The sequence below is a fragment of the Neovison vison genome, chromosome 6 (assembly GCF_020171115.1).
Source record: "Neovison vison isolate M4711 chromosome 6, ASM_NN_V1, whole genome shotgun sequence".
Taxonomy (NCBI): Eukaryota; Metazoa; Chordata; class Mammalia; order Carnivora; family Mustelidae; genus Neogale; species Neogale vison.
In genome coordinates, this window is record NC_058096.1 from 59,650,961 (window position 1) to 59,669,167 (window position 18,207).

The window sequence follows — 18,207 nt, forward strand, 5'->3', positions numbered from 1 at the left end:
GGCTGGGCAGCCATGGAGGTAAGGGGTTCAGATTTCCCATCAAGAGAGAACTTACCATTCACGTGCAAGGAGTGCAATCAGCTGATGCCCTTCGGTTGCTAAGGCCTTCAGGATCCATTTCAGCTTTTGAGCTGAGACCTCAGCTCAAACTTCCCAGTCATTGATTAAACATTTTGCACTTCTGTTCATGAAAGATTCTTCTTAGAAGCAGTCTTTTTTTGCTCCAGGGTTTCTCATTGGTTTGGCTAAGACTTTGGCAGTTCTATGTCTGGATCTGAGGCTCTTGTATCCTGCTTCTTTCCCTTTCCTTTCACAGGTCTCATTCAGATCAGTGTCATGGTCTGAAGCCTCTCCCTTCCCTATCCTACTTCCTGCCCCTTTAATCTTAGACACAGAAAACCCCTCTCTCCCAAATAATCTTTACTGCTCCTTACTCCATCTCAGCCTCCATTTCCTGACCTGATATACCTCTTTTAGTTTCTAGATTTCTCCTGATTCAGCAGGTCTAAAGTGGATTTGGGTAATCTATGTAATTTTTTATTTCCCCACATAAATCTCAGGTTCAACAACATTTAGCACCCCTGTAGTGTAAGATTGTAATACATTTGTCTCCTGTGTATCATAATTTAGTATTTAACTATCTTGAAGTCTTTATTACATGGTATTTTGACATATGTTATCAAGATAAGGTGTAAACACAATTTTGCTTTTTTTGTTTTTCAGCGATACTTAAGCATATTTTTTTAATTTATTTTTTATTTATTTTCAGCATAACAGTATTCATTATTTTTTCACCATACCCAGTGCTCCATGCAATCCGTGCCCTCTATAATACCCACCACCTGGTACCCCAACCTCCCACCCCTCCCTGCCACTTCAAACCCCTCAGATTGTTTTTCAGAGTCCATAGTCTCTCATAGTTCATATATTTTTGAACCCAGTTAACTGTGAGCCTCGTCCCTTCCGAGATGGATGAAGAATTAATAAAAAGTCAAGGACATGGTTTGATGTCTATTGTAGTGCACTGCTTGGTAATATTTATATGAGGGGAGGTTAATGGCCTGGTTTGGGGGCATAGTCAGATGGTGTCAAAATGGTTTGGTCAGGGGCGCCTGGGTGGCTCAGTGGGTTAAAACCTCTGCCTTCAGCCCAGGTCATGATCTCAGGGTCCTGGGATCTAGCCCCACATCAGGCTCTCTGCTGAGCAGGGAGCCTGCTTCCTCCTCTCTCTCTCTGCCTGCTTCTCTGCCTACTTGTGGTCTCTTGTCTGTCAAATAAATAAATAAAATCTTTAAAAAAAAATGGTTTGGTCATTATTATGTGCTCAATGTGATGAGACTAGTTTACCTCCAAAAGAAACTAAGAATCTTTTTAATGATAAAGCCTAGTGTAACCAAAATATCTGGAGAGAGGAAAAGAGTGAAAAAACCTCTGTCTTAAATGTTTCACATGGCAAAACGGAAAAATAAATGGATTTTGTTTTAATTTCTACCATGATTAAAAAATTAATGTTTTTCCTGCAGTGGAGAAGCAGACTGGTTCTTTTCATAAACTTCCATAAATAAGATATATTTTTCATAAGATTAAAAACAATTAATATACACATTTGTAAGACTGTATTCCACAGAAAAATTGAGAGAAAATCATGTCAGCCCTTCACAATTATCTTAACACAGAGAACTTATTTTATGGATACCCAAGTTCTTTACAATGCATATTCATTCATCTGCTTATATAGTCAATGAACATCTGTTATTTGTTAAATACCTCACAGTAAAATGTACATCGTTAAAACACACAATTTCAATTTATCACATCTGCAAAACTGTTAGGCTGTAGGTATCAATACCTCTATAGCAATATAACAAGTTCAGAAAGTGAACTCCTCCTGTGTTCCCTCTGTCTTAGTCCTGCTCTTTCTCATAAACATGACAGAAAATAATAAATCTGGTTTTATTGGTATAATTCATCTTGTTTTATTGGTACAATTCTTATTATAATGTTACATCACATTAGTTAGTTTGTTGTTAAAAAAAGAAGTGTCAAATTACAGAAAATAAAATAACAGTATATGGAAAGGCACATTCAAACACAGTTGATGGGAATGAAAACTGATACAATTTGAAATATCAGTCAAAATAAAAATGCACCCCTTTGACCATGTAATTCCACTCAGGAATATTTTTATAAATATACTCAAATAAATACAAAGAGATCTACCCACAAGAAACATTCTATGTGTTATTGTTTATAATAGCAAAACAAATAATCTAAATGTCTATCAATAGGTCTATGGTTTTCTAATTATTACATAACCATACAATGGAATCTTTGTAATCATTAAAATGAATAAAACTGCTTTGCTTGTGTTGATATAGATCTCTAAGACTTATCATATTATTAGTAAGTACAGAACAGTATCATGGTATGTTTCCATTCGTGTCTTGACATATGGCTATATATGTAAATAGACTCACAAATGTACATACATACCTGGGGTGTATAGACATATGTACCCTAAAATTTTCTGGAAGATTATATAAAAGCTGTTGATGGTTCCTTCTGCAGAGTTCTTTCATGAAGAAACTCAGTTTTCATTATCTACTATACTGAAAAATTTGAGTATTTTATCATGAGCATTTGCTTTCTTTGTATGAATATAAATTCTTCAATATCTAGCTAAAAGCAGCTAACATTCTAAAATTTCTCAGTTCTATAAGAATATGAATTAAAACCCTTTAAAATGTGTCTGTCTTCTCAGAATCTTTGGGATTCTGAGATTTTTTTTGAAAAGCTAATTTCAAAAAAGGTTTTCCATCCTAGAACTCTAAGAAAATCAAAGTGGAAGCTGTGCTTTATCTTTATTCATTTGTCCTGCTGTTAGATTCCAGTAACTTATGAAGAACTGTAGAAACACAGCCTTTCCTCTTCACTTGCTCACAGCATCATTAAGTGGAGTATTCTTCTCTGTATAGCTGACATAAGACTGCATTTCACCCTAAGAAAGAACTTAAAGTCAAATCAAATTAAAAAAGAACAGAAGTCATCAACTACCTGTTTTTCTCAAAGGTACACATAGCTTTTGTTTTCATAAGAGTACTTATATTTATGTCTCTGGGCTTACATGGATATAAGAGAAAGGCTGTTTTCTATTATTTTGTCAAAAAATTTACTGATTACTTAAGTCTCAGTGTGAGATGATAACATTTGCTTGACAGTAGGAATGGAGAAAAATGAAGTAATATGTGAAGTATTTCAATGGAGAAGGTCAGAGACTTGGTAAGTTACTGGTTATAAGAGATAATGGAACAGGAGAGGGAAGCACAAGAGGGAAATGAAGATGGTATGGAGAAAAGGAAGTCAAGGATTGGAGATGGTTTCATGGCAGAGAAAAGACCAATTCAGTTTCTCCAAATGTTACAGTCCAAATTTGACAAATATTATGTACTATATAGGATACAGTTCTTGAAATTACAATATTGTTCAGAATTTGTAAAAGTAGTACATGGTATATAATTAACAAAATAAGTACACTTGAGTGTGAGCATTATAAATTAGAATTTTTGCTTTTTAATTAAAATACTAACATTGATGTAAGTTATAAATTTCATGGCTATATTTTGACTTTGTGTCTTAAAAGTTTGCAAAAATACTTTTTAATGTTATCTTACCTCCTCAACATCTGAAGTGGTTTGTTTTTTAATTAGCATTTTCTGCAAAAATAAAAATAAGCTGGAGTGAATGTAAAAAACATCATTTTTGAAAAGTGGGAAAACAAAAAAGTATACTATTGATGTGTGGTTTATTTTATATAGAAATCATTATAAGTCGGAAAAGGACTACAAGAAATAGAATGTTGCCTGCAATTAATACACCTAAACAAGATAATTCTGGATATGGGAAAAGGAAGTGGAATTATGCAACAGAAACCTAATACATGAAATAAATGTGGCACATCATTTTTGGTACATAAAATGAATTATTGTAATTCTTTTCTCAAATACAGATTAGTGTACAATGTCTCTACCAAGATCTTGCCCTAAATGTCCTATTTCACTATGCTTATATGTCTACGTAACCAAGTAAAACCCTCTTGTCATTTAGAGTAGTCCAAATATGACACCTTTAGGACACGCTTCTTGATTATGGGGGAGTTGATGTTAGCATATTAATTCTACCCCATCAATTCCATATACCTTACCCCTTCTAGCCCAATAAAACTGAAGAAAAAGCATTACTGAATACCTGCAGCAACCGATTCTCCAAAGCCAAATGGATCCCGCAATGACCAAGGCAACCGAAATAGAGGAGGTGATATATAAAATAGTTAAGTTTAGTGATAATTGGTCACCTGTAAACATAGACACAAAAGTGTATGGTTAATCTGTGGTATATCCAGACAATGAAATATTATTTAACACTAAAAAGAAATGAGCTATCAAACCATGAAAAGACATGGAGGAAATTTAAATGCATAGCACTCAGTGAAAGAAACCAATCTAGCAATGCTACATTCTGTATGCTTCCAAGTATATGACATTCTAGAAAAGGCAAAACTATGAGGACAGTGTAAAGATCAGGGGTTTCTAGAGGTTAGGGTGGAGGGAGGGATGAGTAAGTGGAGCATAAAGAACTTATAGAAAGGTGCAACTGCTCCGTGTGAAACTATGACGGATAAATGCCACTTCCACATTTGTTAAAACTCATAGAATGCACACCTAGAGTGAACCATAATGTAAACCACAAACTTTGAGTGGTAATGTTGTGTTAACTTAGGTTCATCAATTCTCATAAATGTACCAGTGTGGCATGGGGGATGTAAAGAGAGGGGGAGACAGTGCGTGTGTTGGGGCAGGGGTAATATGGGAACTCTTTGCACTTTCCACTCAATTTTGCTATGATCCAAAAACTGCCCTGAAAACTAAATTCTAATATATATATATATATATATATATATATATATTTAAATAAATTAAATATTATATATAAATTCTAATATATATCTCTTTTAAAATATGTATTTTATATTAAATGAATATTTAAATATAAATATCAATACAAATCATATAAATTTTATATATATATCTAACTGAAAAATAAAATATATGTTCAAGGATGTCTCAGAGTTCATGAAGTTCACTTTTGTCATTTTATTTTAAAGATTTTGATTCATTAATAGGTCAAATCACTGTTATAATAAAATTGCTTTATTAATTCTAATTCTAGGGTGTTTAGCAAGACATCATCCTAAGTAAAGTTTTTGTGGCTTTAAGGATTCATGAATAGTGAATTCATATAGGAGAGACATGCAGACTAGATTTTTCAGTTAATAGCAGGGTGTTTCTCATCTCCATCATTCAGAAGTAAATGGGGAGATGTAAAGGGGGTAATTGGAAAACAACCTAATCCTGAGCAGCCAGGTCACCAGTCACCACAGCTTCCTAAACTGCAAGAAACAGGAAGTTTGCCCAGAAAAGGTGAACTGGAAAGATTCCAGAGTCAAGGATCCAAATATAATGGAGGGTGGAGAGGAAGTACCAGACTGAAGAGAGACATTAAAGAAAAGTCTGAATTCTGAACAGTCTCTCTCTCTCTCTCTCTCTCTCTCTCTCTGTCTCACACACACACACACACACACACACACACGTTCCCCTCTTATTTCCTGCTCTCATAACACTAATAGGTTTATTCCTTTAAGACAATAGACTGGAGAGTTATTTTCTGCAGAAACTGGATAATCTCAGAGAAAAGAATTTCAGATAACTGAAGAACCCATATTTTAAAAACTTTTTTTCATTTACACCCTTTTAGCCTACTGAGGCTAACTAGCTGACAGAACCACCCACAGATGACATAGCTTCCAATAAGTTCATTTTTGAATGTTCACTTTGAAATTAATGGATAGCCAAGGATTACCAGAGAGTAAAGGAATGCTACATGCATAAAACAAAGAGATTAAAACTAGCAAATGTCTGGAAGGCAGAAGGAACTCAGAATAAACAGACATGGCATCAAGCAGAGCACTGTGGGAAAGAGAGTGCCCAGGACAATAGTTGGGCAGCAGGTCTAGTGACTACCGAGACCAGATTAGAACAAGAGTATGTAAAACTCAAGAAGGGAAGTCTGCAAGAAAAAAGAAATAGAACTGATGGATTGCCCAATAAATTTGACCATGTGGAAATTAAGATTAATAGGAGTTTTCTAATTTTGTCACTGAGCTTAGTGACAATTAACAATAAGTACATATATTTTTAAGGAAACTAAAAAGTAAAGTTTAAATCAATCATAGAGGTTATTATAATATAGCCAAGAAATTCTAGGAAAAACCTAGAGGAGAAATCTCACCAAACTAAAAATATGTAAAGAAAACTTATGAGTGACTTGATCCTTCTTCTAAAAGCACAAAGATTTTTTTAAATACAATTTATTCTTCTCCTAAATCCATAAGTATTAATTTAAAACTACACTACCCAAGCCAACTTACTGCTTGTATACAGCGGATATGAAATTATTAAATTATTTTTCATTTTACTTTATTAAATAATAAAGTTCATTCTAAAATCTGGCTTCTTGAAAACAAATTTCTGTGTCACTCTTCTGGATATAACTCTTAATGATGGAGAAGGACATAAGAAAGAGTGTGGGGAGACTATGCTAGAGTGAAATTCTCCACACTCTCCTTTTTGTTCTTCTATAACTTCCCTGAAAGAATGAACATACAAGCAAAGACTGGAATTACTAACCTGTTTCCAGCTCTAAGAACAGACTCTTGTTGCCAGTCACATGGGAGACAGAGCAGGACACATTAGACACCTGGAGGTCCTCCCAGTGGCATTTACTCTCCACGGTCACTGTACCATTGCCCAGGGGTTCTTCCTCAGTGTCACAATCTCCCTCTGGGGTCCAGAAGATCTGTGCAGATGGCTTCCCTGCAGCTGCCCTGCACACAACAGTTCCATTGATGCCTCGAAACAGGGTCACCTTGGGGGGTACTGCAGAGACGCAGGGGAAAATGCTTCAGGCTTAACACATGGGGTATGGAATACAGAGACACATTTGATTCAAACCCAGATCTGGTTATGTGACGTAGCACAATATGTCATGTTCCTTACCTAACACTCGGAGGTAATATGTATGACCAAAAAGCCCATCAGCTGCAGCCACTTCACACCTGTAACATCCATCATGAGTGATGGCCACGGGGTCAATCTGAAGGGCAGGATTCTGATCAGGTCTAGACTCCCAGGATATTCTCGCATCAGTACAGTTTCTTTCACTGGTCTCATTGTTGTCTCTCCTGTGGGCTCTAGTGCAGGGAGGCTGGTCTCTGGGGCTTATTGTCCATGTTACCACCAAAGCTGTGGGGTTGTCAGGAGGACAAGGGAGCACAGCCTTTGTATCCACAGATACGGACAGAGAAGAGTTAGCTGGACACACACACAAGGAGAATGATGAAAGAAAAGCTTGATTAAAAACACTTCAAGTGCTACATTTTCTACTACATATTGCATAACGTGTACTAACATATGACTTTGCTGGTCATCCTATTCCAAAATACTATGATTACGTAAAAAAATTAAACATGTACAAAATGTGTATAACCTAATCCAAAGATGAACTTGTTTTTCTCCTATATTTGTATTATTAGATAAGCTACATTTATTATATGTGTGAAAAATATTTAAAAGGCTTAAAATTGCCTCAGGAGTTTTACTGAAAACAAACAAGAAAACACAATACAAATTAAAGGACAAAGTCATCTACATCTAATCCTTCAGTCTAAGAAGCTATTAGACTTATCTTATAACTCATGCTCCTTCCACAGAAAGTGGAAAATTTGGTGATGTTCTTTTCTCCTCCTAAGTTTTGATCAGAGACAATAAATCAGTAGTATCAGAATGAAATGCCTCTACCAAAGGGTACCCCTTTGGACAAACACAAATAAAAACAATAGGATGACATTCAGGTTGAACAAACTGGACTTTCATAAACTACTCTTTATTTGGAGATTCACAAAGTCAGTAAAATCAACAAACCAACCTTCCTTCCTTCCTTCCTATTCATGGACTGCCAAACAGTCCAACTGTGAACTTTGTTTACAGACCTTATTTATGTTCAACCTAATTATGAGGATTAAATGAAGAAGGTTACTGCTTTTGCCCATCTTCAATGTAAAAAATTAACTCTGAAATCTACAATTATTCTCCAATCTAGAAGCTCCATCTCTCCCATAAACACTCGTAGTGCATCCATGATTGTCTTTGCTGAAAGAGGGTTCATCAGGTACAACATACCTACAACCCGGGTGAATGGCAGCGAGCTCATCACCTTAATAGGCGCAGAGCCAGTTGAGGTGGAGCAAAGTTGTTATGTGGATGGAGTTCCTAATGCTAAACTGTGCATGTGAGGTCTCTCTTCTCCCTCTTTGGTTCATTTGCCTCTTCTTTGATGGACTCAAGCCCTTGGATTTCACAGCCAAATCAAGATCCCACAGCTATAGAAAGCAAGTGGGGATGGATTTTAGAGCAGACCTGAGAGGCAGTTGAATCCATGTTCCTTCCCCCATTGCAAGTGTGTCCCTACTTCATGAACACAGAACCTGCAATTTGGTCAAGGCTTAGAGGTGAGCAGCAATACAGGGGCTTGGAGATCAGCTAGAGGTGGGTGTGGGTGAGCACACAGGTGCTCAAGGGCAGGATGCAGAAGATGAACCCAGAAAGAGAAGAAGCTGGTGAGAAGCAGGTTGAGTGCGTTCTCTGTTTGCACTTCAGCTTGTGAGCAATCTTCAGCTTTTATATTTTGCCTGATACTTATTTTCAAGATCTGGCTCTTTTATTTTAAAGGAACCTACGAGCTGATCAATCAAACATGTGCATTTTAACAAGGGCATCGTCTCCTGTGAAGGCGCTCCATCAGTGAGGATCCCGCGCACCATGCGTAGTCTCTGCTCTTTCTCCATGCTCTGCTCTGTGACCCTCCAGCATTCCTCCTTCACTCTCAATGAGACTTCTTACCTGATTGCTGTTATTCACCTTTTCCTAATCCTCTTCTTCCTCTTTTCATACCTGTTGTGATAATTTGCCAATGCCCAGTCCCTCCCCCACACTCAATGGGTTGGCCCTGGTCCAACAAATATAATCTCCACACAGCCCTGTGATCAGCTATGGTGACTTCCCCTCCCCCTTCACAGAGGGGTAGCAGGTAGATTCTCATATTTGCTCCAGAACAGCAGCGATGTCCCAGCGTTGCTGCATCCTGTGTCTCTGACTCCCCTCCAGTCTCCTGCAGCCTTCTGCACACAGACAATCCCTTTTCCTTTCTCTTCTCACTGCCATACCCTACTTTAAGACCCCATCACTACACCTGGGTTACTACAGAAGACTCCCCCCATCTTCTCTGTCTCAAAACTCTCCTCTCCTCAGCTCTCACCTTACCTTGCAGCCGGGTCCAGGATTCTGTAACACAGGGGTGATCCCCTCCACTCTGATACCCTTCAGAGATCTCTCACTGCCTGAAGACAACACTGGCATGTCTTTGACTCACCTTGGCAATCTTATCACCCCTCTGTTACCCCCACACTTGAGAAAGGAAACAGCAAGCACAACTGCATATCTAGGTCTTCCCTCTGGTCCTTGCAGTCTGGGATGCCTGCACAGCACTTCTGTCTATGAAAATATTCCTCTTCCTTTAAGAGCCAATTCACATGCTGCTTCCTCCCTGATGCCTTCCCAGAACCTTGGTGCTCACGCTCCCTCCTCTACATTCCCAGCACACTTGAAGTGAGGGCTTATCTCCCCTACTTTATATGGCATCTGTGTTTATTTCTGGGCTCCCCACAAAACTGAGCCCCTTAGGATGACCTGGCAGTGTAGCTCACCTTGTTCATCTCTGTGTTCCCCACAAAGCCTGACACAGAGCGTGATAGAAAGAACTCCAGAATCTTCACATGGAATTGAACTGCTTTGGGGAAGGAGGACCGGGTCCCCCACATTGCAGCATTCAGTTCACCACACTCTTCAACTGGGCTCAAGGCTGGTCTCCTGACCAGCCCATCAGACATGTTTCTTTTTTTTTAAGATTTTATTTATTTGACAGACAGAGATCACATTTAGGCAGAGAGGCAGGCAGAGTGAAAGGGGGAAGGAGACTCCCCACCGAGCAAAGAGCCCAACACTGGGCTCGATCCCAGGACCCTGAGACCATTACCTGAACTGAAGGCAAAGGCTTTAACCCACTGAGCCATCCAAGTGCCCCCATCAGATATATTTCTAAAGAAGTTCCACTCTTCTCCCCTTTTGTACTGGTCTCTATAAAAAATTAAAAATCACTTTACCTTCTGCAGGAAGTGTGAGACTTCTCTGCTTGCCTTTCACAGATGAACTGAATGTTGAGGCTAGAAAATATTCAGAGAAAAGTAAAAAAATCAATTTTAGGTGCTTAAAAGGAGTACAAGCCAGTATGTATCCACAAATCTTACACATATCATGATAGAACATCAGTTAACTGTAACTAATTCCATAAAAAGCATTGCAAAATGAAAATTAGAAGTTATCCCATCCTTAAGTGGAAAAAAACCACGTTAACACTTAAAATTACGTTATAATTTCTTAATCAGTGATTTCCCATTTATTGGACACTATGCTGTATACTTGACCACCATTTTCTCCAAGGTAACCCTGCTTCCACTTCTTTCCTAGTCACTGGTTTGGCCCATTATGAGCCAGGCTGAGTAGTGCTTTCTCCAGGTGCCATCCCCAGGATTAAAGTTGTTTAATCCAGTGGTTGGCCTCACCCAGCTTCACAAATGAGATTGCTTTCAGGAAAATTTGGAACCAGTTTGAGAAGAATAGTTCATTCCTTTTTACCCCATTTTTCCTTCTGTGACTGCTAATTTTATGTGTCAACCTGGCTTGTACATGGTTCCCATGTATTCAGTTAAACAATATTCTAGAGGTTTCTGTGAAAGTAATTTTTTAAGTAAGATTAATATTTAAATGAGTAGACTTTCAGTAAAGTAAATTACCCTCCATATGTGAGTGGGCTTTGTCCAGTCAGTCAAAGGCCTCTAGTGAAAAAAGAGTGGCCTCCTGGGAAAGTGAGTTCTATTGCATATTGCCTTCAGACCCAAACTTCTGTGCTCTCTGGGTCTCTAGCTCTGGCCCTCCCTGCAGATTCTTGACTTTCCAAGGCTCTGTAATCATGTGAGTCAATTCTTTAAAATCAATCCCTTTTTTTCTCCCCCTCAATTCCCCCTCAATTAGCAAGACAGGAAACAACATGTGTTGGAGAGGATGTGGAGAAAGGGGAACCCTCTTCCACTGTTGGTGGGAATGCAAGTTGGTGCAGCCTCTTTGGAGAACAGTGTGGAGATTCCTCAAGAAATTAAAAATGGAACTTCCCTATGACCCTGCCATTGCACTACTGGGAAGTTGTCTCTTGTTTTACTTTAAATTAGTTTTCTGCTCTTTTCTCTTTTATGTTTATCTGGGGCTCCCATGCCTATGTTATTTTGTTTGTTGGTATTTCATAAGACCTACAGACTTTCTTCACTCACTTTCATTCCTTTAGTTTGTTTGCTTTTCATCTCTTAGTAGCTGGTTTCAAATTATGTCCTTTTTTAGCATTTTATTTATTTATTCATGCATGACAGAGTGGGGAGATAGAAGCAGAGGCAGAGGGAGAAGCAGGCTCCCCCAGGGAGCAGGGAGCTCACCACAGGACTTGGTCCCAGGATCCTGGGATCATGATCTGAGCCAAAGGTAGATGCCCAACCAACTGAGCCACCCAGGCACCCTCAAGTTATGTCTTTATGTTCACTAATTCTCTCTTCTACTTGACAAATACGTTGTTGAAGTTCTCTATTGAATTTTTCAGTGCAGTCATTGTATTATTTAGCTCCAGAATTTGTGTTTGGTTCTTTGTCATGATTTCTATCTCTTCCTTGAACTTTCCCTTTGTTCATGTGTTCTTTTCTAGAATTTGTTTAATTGTCTATCTGTGTTTTCTTGTAGCTCACTGAGCTTCTTTGAGTAGACTATTTTGTAATTCTTTGTCAGACATAGAGATCTCTATTTCTTTGAGATCAGGCACTGGAGCTTTATTTTGTTCCTTGAGTGGTATCATGTTTCCTTGATCTTTTGAAAGATTTACACTGTTAGTGTCTTCACAGTTGTAGAAGCTGTCATTCCACCCCTTCCCCAGTCTTTACTGATTGGCTGCTTTGGAAAAAATCTTCACCTGTCAGCCCAACTAGAGATTCTAGGGGGTCTCTCAGATTGTTCTTCAAGAGGCACACTTTCTCCAATCCTCCTGGATCCTTCAGGGTGGAAGTCTTAGAATTATGCGTCTTCTCTCAACCCCACAAAAACAGGCAAAATTCTGAAATCCTGCCATTTATGGGTATGGTTTGCCCTATATAATCAAATCAAGGGTAAATGAGTATCTTAGTTTTGCCTGCTGCAACAAAAAAACCATAGAGTGGCTTAGATAACAAACATTTTTTCTCACAGTTCTAGAGGCTGGGAAGTCAAAAATAAAAGCAGTGGCAGATATGTTGCCCAGTGATAGCCCACTTCCTGGCTTTAGACAGCAACCTTCTCACTATATTCTCACATGGGAGGGCCAAAGGGAGAGAGAGAAAAAGAAAGCTCACCTGGCTCTCTTCTTATAAGTGTCCTAATCTGGAAACTTCACCATTATGACCTAATTACTTCCTAAAACTTCCACGTCCAAATAACATGGAGATTAGGTTCCAACATATGAATTTTGGCATTCAATCCACAGCAGTGTGTAAAGACTTACGTTAGTTGCCATAACGGAAGATGATGATCTTTCACCACGTTTTTATACTCAAACCAGTTCTCAGACTCAAACCAACACAATTGTGAGCCACATTCCAAAATTTTAAAACCAGGAAAAAACAAGCAACCATAAAATCATATAATGTACTTTTTAAAATATTTTTAAAAATCTTTCTGTTGGGGTGGGGGGAGACAGAGGGGGAGAGAGAAAGAATCTGAAACAGACCCCATACGGAATACATAGCCCAACATGGGGCTCAATCCCACCACAGAGAGAGATCATGACCTGAGCCAGAACCAAGAGTCAGATGCTTAACTGACTCTGTGACCCAGGTGCTCCTGGATAATGTTCTTTTTATTGGCTGCCCTCTCTTTTTCCTGAAGAGATGAATAAGATTCAGAACTTCAAGGGTGCCTGGGTGGCTCAGTGAGTTAAAGCCTCTGCCTTCAGCTCAGATCATGATCTCAGGGTTCTGGGATCGAGCCCCGCATCAGGCTCTCTGCTCAGCAGGGAGTCTGCTTTCCACCCAACCTTGCCTGCCTCTCTGCCTACCTATTTCTGTCTGATCTCTCTCTATGTCAAATAAATAAATAAAATCTTTTAAAAAAAAGATTCAGAACTTCAGAGTTTGGAATTATTGAATATAAGGTATAAATTAAATGTGTTGAGAACGTTTAAAGAAATAAAAGAACAAATATATATGTCCCACCTGTCCTCCCAAAAGCCCTAGGCAGATTAAAAGAACACAAAGGAGTTCAATTTACTCATTGTCTACCTTCTCAAACTGGAAAACTAGGATGAAGAACAAACATAAATGATATGAGAAAGGGAGAATTTCAGAAAGTCCTAGATGACATCTTCTTCCAATACAAAGCAGTTTCATCTCCATAAAAAAAAAAATCTGTTGTTTAGTGTAGTTGCCTTTATAAATTATCTCAGCTAGATCTTCTGGTAAACTTGTTATAGCTTCTACATCGACATATCCTGCTTTACCTGCTTTACCATGGCTTACCATGAAGCCATGGAAATGGCTTCTTTTCTTAAACCTCATGAACTAACCCCTGCTAGCTTCCCATTTTTCTTTTCCAGCTTCCTCAGCTCTCTCCACCTCCACAGAATCAAAGAAAATTAGTGCCGTGGTCTAGATTAGGCTTTGGTTTAGGAAAATGTTGGTCTTCTTTCCAGGCCACTGAAACCTTCTCCTTATCAGCAATAAGGCTCTTTCACTTTCTTATCATTAGTGTATTCACTTGAGTAGTGTTTTTTATTTCCTTCAAGAATTTTTCCTTCACATTCACAACCTGGCTAAATACTTGGCACAAGACACACAAATAGCTTTTGGTCTATTTTGATTTTCAACATGTCTTCTTCACAAAGCTTAATCACTTCTAACTTTTGATTTAGTGAGAAGTATATGACTTGTCCTTTCACTTGAACATTTAGGGGTCATTATGAGGTTATCAATTGGCCTAATTTCAACATTGTTGTGTCCTAGGGAAGAGGGAGGCCCAAGGAAATGGAGAGAGAGAGAGAGGGAGAGTCAGTCGAAGAACCATAACACACACAAATATAACTTAAGTTCACCAACTTCTATGGGCATGGTTAGTGACATGGTGAAACAATTACAATAGCAATATTAAAGACCACTTATCATAGATCACCACACAAAATGTAATGTAATAATAAAGTTTCAAATATTGCAAGAATTGCCAAAATGTAACACAACGAGACAAAATGAACAGAGGCTGTTGGAAAAATTTTGCTAATACCCTCCATGCAGGGTTGCCACAAACCTTCATTTACTAAAACCACAATGTCTGTGAAGTGCAATAAAGTGAAACACAATAAAACAAGATATGCCCATATACCTAATAAGAGCTTCAAAATACATGAGGCAAAGTTGACAGAATTAAATCAAAAATACTGTAGCAGAAATGAAGAATGTCTTTGATGAGCTTATTTATAGATGGGATATGGCTGAGGAAAGAATCTCTAAGCTAGAGAGTATATCAATAGAAACCACCAAAACTGAAAAGCAAAGAGGACACACACACACAGCAAAACAAAGAACAACAACAACAACAACAAAACACAGCATATCCAAGGACTATGGGACCACTATGAAAACATGTAAACACATGTAATGAAAAAATCAGAAGGAAAAGAAAGAGAGAAAGGAATACTAGAAATATCTGAAGAAATGACTGAGAATTTCCTTAAGTTACTCAGATACCAAACCAAAGTTCTAGGAAGGTTCGAGAATACCAAGCAGAATAAATGCCAAGAAAATCTTAGACCTGTGATATTAACTGAAACTACAGAAAATCAAAGATAAAGAAAAAATTGTGAAAAAAGTCAGAAAAACAAAAGATCTTATAGAGGAACAAAGATGAGAATTATATTCAACTTCTCCTAGGAAATCAGACAAGAAAAAAGAATGAAATAAAATATTTAACATTGTGTGTCAACTCTACATTAATAAAAAAGACAAAGAAAAAAGAAAAATGTAAACTAAATACTTTAAAGTTCTCTGTAGCAATAGGGACACTGTTTTTTACTAAAAAAATTAATTTTTAAAAATGTTAATAGGAAAGGACCTCACCACACTAGAATTCTGTACCTTCCCTTCTAAAAATTACCTTCCCTTCTAAAGGGATGGAGAAATGGAAGTCTTTCTCAAACAAACAAAAATTGAGGTCAGTTGACTCCAGTGGACCTGACTTGAAAGAAATGTTGGCTTCAGGAACACAACAAGGATGTCCACTCTCACCACTGTTCTTCAACATAGTACAGAAGTGTTAGCAACAGCAATCGGACAACAAAAAGAAGGATAAGGTATTCAAATTGGCAAAGAAGTCAAACTCTCTTCCCAGATGACATGATTCCTTATGTGGAAAGCCCAAAAGACTCCATCCCCAAATTACTAGAACTCATACAGCAATTCAGTAATATGGCAGTATACAAAATCAGTGCACAGAAATCAGTTGCTTTCTTATACACTAACAATAAAACTGTAGAAAGAGAAATTAGAGAATCAATTCCATTTGCAATAGCACCAAAACCCATAAGATACCCTAGAATAAACATAACCAATGAGGTAAAGGATACATATTCAAAGAACTACAGAACACTCATGAAAGAAACTGAAGAAGACACAAAAAGATAGGAAAACATTCCATGTTCATGAGTCGGAAGAATAAACATGGTTAAAATGTCTATGCTGCCCAGAACAATCTATACATTCAATGTCATCCCAATCAAAATACCATCAGCATTTTTCGAAGTGGTAGAACAAACAATCCTAAAATTTGTATGGAACCAGAAAAGACCTCAAATCGCTAAAGAAATATTGAAAAAGAAAAACAAATCTGGGGGCATCACATTGCCTGTCTTCAAGCTCTATTACAAAACTGTAATCATCAAGACAATATGGTACTGGCACAAAAACTGACACATTGATCTATGAAACAATAGAGAGCCCAGAAATAGACATTAACAGGTTTTAATTACACTCTTTTCAATTACATCCTTTCGTTGCCATCTATTTCCTGCCATGTCTAAATATTTCTCTAGCACTTGTCATGAGTCAGATCTGTTATTCCCTGTCTTTTGAGTTCTCCCCAAGTGTTCCTCACTCCTCCCAATTTCTTTCACCTTTTCCTCATCTTAGATTCCCAATTTTCTTTCTCCTAAGAACTGGTTCTCTTCTCTCATAATTAGACATAATATGGAAATGTGGAAGCCAGGGTTTCTCAGAATGTTTTGGAACTTCTTTGGAATGATGGCAAGGAAACACAGAATGGATTCAACTTTATTTTCACCTGCCTATGACTGCTCTAAATTCAGTCGCTCTACTCATTTCTTCTACCTGTTCATGTTTCAGGATAAGATCCATCATATAAAGTGTTCTGGTGTGAGCTTGAAATTATTGACTTTGAATAATCATTTATATATTCTTATATTCTCTGACCCTCATTTTCTTAAACAAAATTACCCATTCACTTTCTGTCCCTATTTTAAAACTTAACAACCCCAAAAAGAAACAGGATTTCCTTCTTAACCTGTGTGCTAGAAATATTAGAAATATCAAAGGAGAAAAAAATAATTACACATTAATAAATATAAGGTTCAAAAAACAAGATTTCAAGGAGGCAAAAAAATACAAACCAAGAAACTGGAGGAAACACTACATTTTGTCTAGTTATACAAGTTCAGTTTCACTCCATTCCAGGATCCCCAGTATTTCCCTGGGCTCAGCTAGACAACTAATCAGTGTATGAACGACATAAGGTAAATATGAAGGTTTTCCAGATAAATACAAATTTATCACTGCTACTAGGACAAATTAGAACACATTTCATGAGTGGCTAAAGAGCAATCTTGGCACTTCAAAATACATTACATTTTGCTAAAAAATATCACAGCATCAGACTTACCAGATACCAGGATGTTGACAGACATCAGTACCCTCAAAGCTGAAGTCCCCAGAGTATGCATTTAAAGTGGTTAACTGCTGACTGGCCAAGGACAGGAAATCTCACTGAGTTTTGTTGAGCAATAAACCAAAAAAGCCAATACTAATGATTCATTGGTTCTTCCACAGTGCTGAAGTAACACACAATTTATTTAGAAAGTAGCACTTCAAGAAACATAAATTACATATGGAAAAATGCAAAAATATTTAGTGTATAGCTTGTTGAATTTTTACATATGCATGAATTCAGATAATTACCTCCAAAACCAAGGTAAGACCATTACACTATTCAAAATTTTCTTTCTTGTTCCTTCTCTGTCAATGGCCCTTCTCCAGAGAGAAACACTGCACTGACATCTATCACCATTTTGCCTAAATATAAACGAAACTGTTCCCATAGTTCATTTTTGTAACACTGTATAGTGTTTTTTTGGTCTGACCATGCCATAATTTATTAATCTATTTTGCTGTGGACCTGGATTTTTCAGTTCAAAAATAACAAAATGAAACTTCTATGAACATTTCTGCTTTGTACGTACCTTTTGGTCTGACTATGCATTTAATGAGTACATTAAACAAAATTCCTTGTATGAGAATGTTATTACTGTAATGTACTATGTGTGTTCATGGGGAAAGGTGGATGCACTTAGACTCCTGTATGCAAAGCCCATGTGTGATGGCAGGTCTGCTGAAGTACTCCATGGGTAGTCAAGTGAGGATGTATTGTGTCCCTTTGGAGAAGAAGGCAAACTGAGAGGCTGTTGAAATAAGTACCGAATGAAAGATACGAGATGATATTACTAATTTTAATAATGTTGGATATTGGACATGTGACCTTTAATGGATGTAGCAATGGTATTAAGTTTGCAATAATTTACCATGAGGAACAATTCATTCTTTGCAGATTTAAGAACCAGGCAAATTGAGGTGTC

At 37.5% G+C, this 18,207-nt stretch overlaps 1 protein-coding gene across 1 annotated transcript; it reads right to left on the minus strand.

The window, feature by feature from the left end:
• Positions 1-2,929: 2,929 nt before the first annotated feature.
• On the minus strand, positions 2,930-10,060 carry LOC122910062 (cell surface glycoprotein CD200 receptor 1-like). Its single transcript, XM_044254804.1, has 6 exons — positions 9,878-10,060; positions 8,295-8,328; positions 7,113-7,427; positions 6,744-6,992; positions 4,239-4,351; positions 2,930-2,998 (listed from the first exon to the last, which is right to left on the minus strand). The coding sequence occupies exons 1-6, from the start codon at positions 10,058-10,060 to the stop codon at positions 2,930-2,932; spliced, it is 963 nt and encodes a 320-aa protein (XP_044110739.1).
• Between the last annotated feature and the right edge of the window lie 8,147 nt (positions 10,061-18,207).